Source organism: Poecilia reticulata, unplaced genomic scaffold (assembly GCF_904066995.2).
Source record: "Poecilia reticulata unplaced genomic scaffold, P_reticulata-male-v2 Scaffold_151, whole genome shotgun sequence".
NCBI classification, from domain to species: Eukaryota; Metazoa; Chordata; class Actinopteri; order Cyprinodontiformes; family Poeciliidae; genus Poecilia; species Poecilia reticulata.
In genome coordinates this window covers 15,353-22,803 of record NW_027675249.1, presented here as the reverse complement: position 1 = coordinate 22,803, position 7,451 = coordinate 15,353, and the positions used below count along the sequence as shown (strand labels likewise).

General features: G+C 42.6%; 1 protein-coding gene across 2 annotated transcripts; it reads left to right on the top strand.

Annotated features, from left to right (window-relative positions):
* Positions 1-971: 971 nt before the first annotated feature.
* On the top strand, positions 972-2,421 carry LOC145550681 (uncharacterized). 2 transcript variants are annotated; one of them, XM_081604491.1, is made up of 4 exons: positions 986-1,242; positions 1,538-1,867; positions 2,082-2,161; positions 2,238-2,421. In XM_081604491.1, the coding sequence occupies exons 1-4, from the start codon at positions 1,119-1,121 to the stop codon at positions 2,328-2,330; spliced, it is 627 nt and encodes a 208-aa protein (XP_081460617.1). In that variant the 5' UTR covers positions 986-1,118; the 3' UTR covers positions 2,331-2,421. The 2 variants fall into 2 exon arrangements, with proteins under 2 accessions (XP_081460616.1, XP_081460617.1); XM_081604490.1 differs by having other exon boundaries at positions 972-1,242; positions 2,082-2,421.
* Positions 2,422-7,451: the final 5,030 nt, after the last annotated feature.

The window sequence follows — 7,451 nt, the reverse complement described above, 5'->3', positions numbered from 1 at the left end:
GTTTAGCCCAAATAGATGAACAAAAACTCATCATTTTAATAACTTTTATTCTCTGCTGCTTTGAAGTCGATGCATCAAAATCCCAGGAGGACTTCAAGGAAATCAGACATTTTCAAAACCTGAAAATCAACAGAAAATGAACTTTTTATCCAAAATGGTGGACTTCCTGTTTTTAGTGCAAATAGCAGGAAAACCTGTTGTTTGTTCTGGTTGTTGGCCTGACTGAACTAGGGGGCGCTGTTGAGAAATTTTGCAATGTTTATTTTTAATTCCACTGAAATATTAACAATTACACAAGGAACAAAGATTGTTTAACTTTTAATGAGTTTCTGAACATATTTATGTCCCAAAAATATGATAAATTCTGCAGAAATAAAAATGAATGATAAAATTAAAGGAACAGTCGGTTTCACTCCACCTTTGAGGCTCTGAACTTTTCTAGTTTGGTTTTCTTTACATTTTCTTTGTATTTTTATCAAACCCAGAGATGTTTCCATGTGTGTTTAAAAAAATAAAGTTCTGAATGATTTTAAACCTATTTTCTTTCTGCATCCACAGACTCAGTCAGGCTGGTTCAAGGGACCAACCGGTGCTCCGGTAGACTGGAGGTGAAGACCAACCAGTCGTGGTCCTCAGTGTGTGAAAAAGACTTTGACCTGCAGGATGCAGAGGTGGTCTGCAGGGAGATTGACTGTGGGCCTCCTTCAGTCCTCCAGGGGGCGCTCTATGGAGAAGCAGAGGCTCCAGTGGGGAGCAGAGAGTTCCTGTGTGAAGGCAGTGAGTCTGCTCTGCTGAACTGCAGCAGCAGGAAGAGTTCAGTTAGAAACAGCTGCTCACCTGGTCAAGCTGTTGGACTCACCTGTTCAGGTAGAGGAGGATCTGCAGACCAGCTGCTGTTCACTGCTTCACTTCCTGCATTAATGAACTCTCTGTCTCTGCTCACATCAAGCGCCCATCAGGTTGGTGGGAGAGACCAGCCGATGTGCCGGGAGACTGGAGATGAAACATCAAGAAGACTGGAGACCAGTGGATGTTGGGGTGGTGACTGGGACAAGAACTCAACTGCTGTAGTTTGTGTTGAACTGGACTGTGGTTCTGCTGTTTCAGTAAGAAAATCAATGGAAGCTTCATGGAGACCAGTTTGGGAGATCAGTTCTGACTGTTTGCAGTCTGGATCTACATTAAAGAACTGTTTACCTGGTGATAGAAACAGTGATTGGAGCCATGAGTTCATCTGCTCAGGTAACTCTGAACTCTCATATTTATGTGTTTTAAAATGTTTCTTCATCAGGTTCCAGATGTCTGCAGAGAAACCGTCACCTTTAACTAAGAACCTGAAACCTGGAGGAGAGGGAAATTAAAATAATTTAAATATTACTGACAGACTAAAGATCTGTCATAAAGTTGCAAGTTACCATGTATAACATGCTAGTAACCATGGTAACCAGTGTGATGAGCTCCTGTCTCGTTCTCATGCCATCTTGTTTTCCACCTCAGATTAGATCCAGTTGTCTCTGTGTTTCCTCTGCGTTCCCAGATCTGCTGGTTGAGCCGCTCATCTTCCTCTCTTCCTCCACTGACGGGGTCTCCACATCCAGAAAGCAGGGGTCTGAGCTCCTCATTGGCTCAGGTTTCAGCATCATGTGCTCCATCAGGCCTCAGTATGAAGGCGGCTCCTTCCAGCTCATCTTCAGCTCCTCTAACTACACTCTGAACCACACCCTGCCAGCTGTTAATCACTCCGCCCTCTTCCTGTTCGCTGCTGCTGGCCACGCCCACCAAGGAACCTACCGCTGCCTTTACCACGTCTACGTTTTCTCCCATAACTTCTCCTCTGTGAGCCAGCCTCTCAACCTCACTGTCTCAGGTAAACTCATGGAGTCCATCAGGAGAAGTTCTGCTTCAGGTGAACCAGCAGCTGTCTGCCTCATTCATGAGGTCAGAGATGAGGATTGATGATATTAATGTTCATGATCAGATCTACAGGCAGCATGAAAACAAGGGTCTATATGATTATTGTTCATTTCTGGTTTAACTCGTCTGATGAAAGCTGATCCTGAATCTGTTTCGTTCGGTTTCAGACTATCTCACTGCTTTGATCATCAGACTGGTTGTCGTCCTGCTGGGTTTGCCGGGATCAGTCCTGGTCCTCTACTTTAAGGTACTGCATGTATCATGCATGATGTGTTCAGCTGGGAAAGTTCTTGCATTGAAGCTGAACCATCCTCTGTTTCCAGGCCAGGAGAAACCAGAAGTCTGGAGCAGAAAACAACCATCATGATGAAGGATCCAGAGCTGAAGGCAGCTTAGAGGAGGAGCCTGCAGTCTGAAGGAACCAGGAGAAAAGGATCTTCATTTCACATCCACAGGAAGGAGCAGAGACATGTTTCAGACTCCTGGAAATCTATCCGTCTGTGTATCTATGATTAAACGTCTCTGTGCTCCTGCAGCAGGAAGGAAGTTCAACATTCAGAAATTTGTATCTGGACTAAACCTACTAAAGTAAAACTTATAAAGAAGGGAATACAAAGCAAAACATTCAACGAAATGTAACAGAAAACCCTCTTCATCAAAATCTGCTCTTCATCAACCTTGCAAGGATAGCATATGATAGGATATTTGGGGTCAAAGGTTAGGTGGCCAATTCCATTCAGGCCCTGGACCCAGTTTGTGTCCTCGTCTTAGTTGGGGTTTTGAATTGTGACAAATGCAACACAGTTGATCCTGGCTTGTAATACTGTGAGCTGCCTGTAGGTGGTGTATGTCTTCACTGCCATGATAACCCATCCAATACATCCAGTTCCATCAAGTCTGAACCAGAAGTGATCCGCGCCATCTTAGTAGGGAAGTGCATGTACAATGCTTAGTGGACCCATGGCTTCAAGACCAACAAGAAAACATGTGGACACTCTTGACCAAAATACGAGAGAGAGATACATGAACAAAATGGCTGCCGTCGGGATCAACCTGTATGAGACGGAGGAGGGAAATATGTCAGACGATGTGGACAAGCTGCCTCTGATCTCCTACTACAATAACATTAACTACCAATCAACACGAAGAGTACATACGCTGTAAATGAGCTTCACTGGCTGAAATTCATGGACGCATATAATTAGTATTTCAACAGCTTTGTAAAGGACAAACGGACTTTGTGTGAATAATGAGGTTCTGGTGACTGGCAGACCAAGTACAGGTAGCAACAAACACGTCGGCTACATGTCTGTCTTAGCCTGCAGATGGGATGGAACATTTTATGGTTACTATGATTATGAGTGGATCAATGCATAACAGTGTTATGGTTCCTGTGTAAAGCTTGTGATCATGGGAAAGTCTTCTGAAGCTGTTTCTCTGAACTCTGGATTATTATAAAGTCGTAGAATATTTTCTTTTTTCATTCTTATGACAGCCATAATGTTTAATTTGCTTCATGAAATAAAATGCGTTTGCTTGCAGTGTGTTTTGTAGCCAAGTAGATTGTTAAACTGTGTGAATTAAATGAAACGTTTCCTATAAACAGTTTGCTGTGTTTTGCTTGAGGCTCTTTCTCCTGACTGTTCAGTGAGCAGAGACTCCAAATGCTGCAAAGCTTCAAATAAATATTGACAAAGAATTTATATTCTCTCTGGTTTTTATACGGTTTTTCCTCAGTCTGTTTGTTATGGTCTGGCTCTTAAACCACAACAAATGAAAGGGAAGCAACACAAGGGATAACTTAAAAGGGAATTTATTTAACAAAAATCATAACTGGTTGGGAAAGAAAGGGATAGAGTGGCAGGGAGACAGAAAGAATGAGCTGCCCTGTCAGAGGAAGTGGTGTGTCTTAAGGTGGATCGTCATCTGGAGACACTGGCCAGCTGCCTCCACTTCCAATCAGCACCAATTAGAAAGTCCAAAGACATGGATGTTAGAGACCCAGAGGAAAAGGCTGTCGTTAAATCTGGTATGAGTATGTGAGATCTGTCCAGGTGCATGCAGAAAAACGGAATAAAGGCCTGAGGAATAACAGTATACCCTGTATAATGATTAAATGATGATTATAAGTGATAAGTGATTATAAAGTGATAATACACATGCCAATGAAGAAATGTCTGTAGTGTATGATCAAAACATATATTCTGTACTTTTAATCAAGTGAATGTTATAATAATGTATACTCTGTACTCTTAATCAGTTGATTTTATTACATTATGGAAAACTGAAGGTTATACTTTTGAGTTAACAACGATTAACATGACTATGTATGGTTATCATTTATTACTAAAATCATGAAGACTGGGGTAAGGAAAAGCAAACACTCCTCACTGAGCAAAAGTCTAGGAACCGAAGGATGAGTCATCAAATGAGTGAGCAAAAGGCGAGGGTGCGGCAGAATTAGAAACAGATGGTCAACGGAAAATAAGGGAAATGCCCCGATGAAGCGAGGAGGCAGGAATGAGTCATTAGAGGCTTGAGAAAGAGCCCGGTACTTTCCGCAGGCAGCCCTGCCTTGCATGACATCAGGTAATGACATAATGCGATGGGCGGGTTCCATGAAAACACAGGGCATAAATACTGATGTACGAGGGAAAAAGAGCGTTCTTCGTCCCCGGCACAGAAGAGGAGTCAACAAGAGAAGCAGGCTAAAGACCAGCGGAGGACCACACCCGGGACCGAGGAAAAGCTCAAAGACTTCACGCCGATAAGAAGGGACAAGTTCCACCGGCCACCAACTCCGGTTCCAGATCCGACCGACTCCTCTGCCTCTACCCAACGCTCTCAACCCAGTAGCAGCCGACTTGGATAAGAGACGGAGGTCCTACAAAGACAAAGAGTCTGCACGTTCAAAGGACAGCGTGAGTCTTCTCTCCGCTTCTCTTCAGTAAAGAGGACTTTGCTCCGGCTGGACAAAGACTCTGACCAAGGACATCTAAAGATTACAGCTGCCGAGACCAAGAACCATCGGGTATGAGTTGACCAGCTTCCCCCAAAAGCCTCGCTCAGTGAATTTAGTGAAACATGTTAGGGATGAGAACAAGGATAGGATGTGATTAATCCTAGTTGATTTCATTATATTTTTGCTTCTTTTATAACTCTTGGGAATTTAATCTGTTGTCATATGCCCCTGCTAAAGCTTGCTTAATAAAATTGTAATTCTAAAATTCTAATGAGAATTGTGAACAGTGAGTTTAATTGTGTCAGTCTTAATTATTGTTGGTTCTCCTAAATGTGGTAAAGTTAACATACATGATCCTAAAAACAGGGTGGCTTTGTGTTTTACTCTGGTGAGTGTTAAAATAATGACCCTGGGACTTGAATCTAAGTCACTAAACTTAATCTAGCCGTTAACAAGTGCCGTTATTTTAGGAGAGGAGCTACCGTTAACAGGAGTGGTTGTAGGGGTTATGCCGCCATGAAGGCTACTCAGCGGATTGCTCTTCAACTGTAAAGGGTCATAACTTCTGGATCGAAGGTATTCAGAGCTAGACGAGTCCTTTCCGACCCCAGTTTAAACAGATAATTCTCCACAAACTATCTCTAGGGTAAGACTCGAGTTTCTGGGGGTTTTCCGGACCTGTTAGACAGAGAACTGGGCAGTAGTGAGTCCAAAGAGTTGTGGGGAGTGGGCGGGACTTACTATTGGGTAGTAACAGACAAGGCCTTGGGCCGCAACACCCCCCCTCTTCAAGACAGGGTCCCCACTGGAACCTTGGGCAACCTCTGCATTAACATCTGGAGAAATAGAGAAACAAAATTAAGTGCACTAATATCTCAGACCAGCTGAAATGAAACAAAACTTAGATCCTCCCCGATCCCATCCAAAACTCAACGACCGGTACCTTGAAGTGACTGTTGGACAGGTAAGGAGAAAAGGGTAGAAAAAAAAAAGTTACTGACTTGGTGCTCTTGACAAAGCATCCGCGATGACATTATCCTTCCCCTTGATATGATAAATATCTAAGGAAAAAGATTGCAGAAACAATGAACATCTCACAAGTCTTTGATTTGGGCAGCGAAAAGAATTCAAGAAGGTCAAAGGATTGTGATCTGTGAAAACAGTCAGAGGCCCTGATTCTACATAGACCTCAAAATGCTGTAAAGACCAAATAAGAGCAAGGGTCTATTTTTCAATGACTGAATAATTCAGCTGGTGTTTGTTAAACTTCTTAGAAAAAAACTCACAGGTCTTTCAATTGAAAAGTCATCCAGTTGCAAAAGGACTCCCCCTGCACCAACATGACTGGCATCAACCTGGAGCTGAAAAGGCTTATTCATATCAGGAGCCAACAAGACAGGAGAATTGCACAGCATCATCTTCACATCTTCAAAAGCCTGCTGACAGACAGAGGACCAAATGTATTTTACATTGCTTTCACATTGCTTTTCAGAAGGTCTGTCAGAGGTGCAACCACAGTGGAAACGTTTCTGCAGAAAGCTCTATAATATCCCACTAAACCCAAGAATTTCATGAGTTCCTTTATAGTCGTTGGTAGTGGATATTTTTCAATCGCTTCAACCTTTGCACAAACTGGACGTATTTTACCTTGACCCACTTGATGACCAAGATAAGCAACAGTCGCTCGAGGAAAGTCACATTTGGCCAGATTTACTGTCAAATGTGCATCCCGCAAACGATCAAACAAAGCAGTGAGTCGTTCCATGTGAGATAACCAACCATCAAAATAGCCAACAACGTCATCCAAATACATAGAACAGCCTTCTAAACACCCAACAACTTTATTCATCAAGCGCTGAAAAGTTGCTGGCGCATTTCTCAAGCCAAAAGGCATAACATTGTATGAATATAAGCCACTTGGTGTAATAAAGGCAGAGATTTCTTGTGCCCTTTTAGTTAAAGGGACCTGCCAATAACCTTTTAGTAGGTCTATTTTACTGATGAATTTAGCATTAACCAATCTGGTCAATGCAGTCATCCATTCAAGGTAAAGGATATGAATCAGGCTTAGTTATGCTATTGACTTTTCTGAAATCGGAACAAAATCTATAGGTTTTGTCTGATTTTGGAACAAGTAAGCAAGGTGAAGACCAGCTTGAACATGATGCTTGAGCGATGCCATTTTTTAACATGTAGTCAACCTCAGCATCCAGATGTTTACGTTTTTCTGGGTTAACCCTGTAAAACTGCTGTTTTATGGGTTGTGCATTACCCACCTCAATATCATGTTCGATCAGGTGCGTGCAGGATGGGACATCTGCAAATAAATCAGAATGGGATTTTATCAACTGAATCAACTCAAAGCGTTGAGATTCTGGCAAATAGCACAGTATCTATGCTTTCCAATACTTCAGAATTCTTGAGTCGACCAGTTAACATGGCTGAATCTGGAACAGGCAACCCATCACCATTCCCTTCATTGCCAGCAGATGTCACTGTTTCAGCAATGCACAGGGTGAACTTCATCCACCAAGACATTATCAGCACGAACATGATAAGGTTTCATTACGTTGAC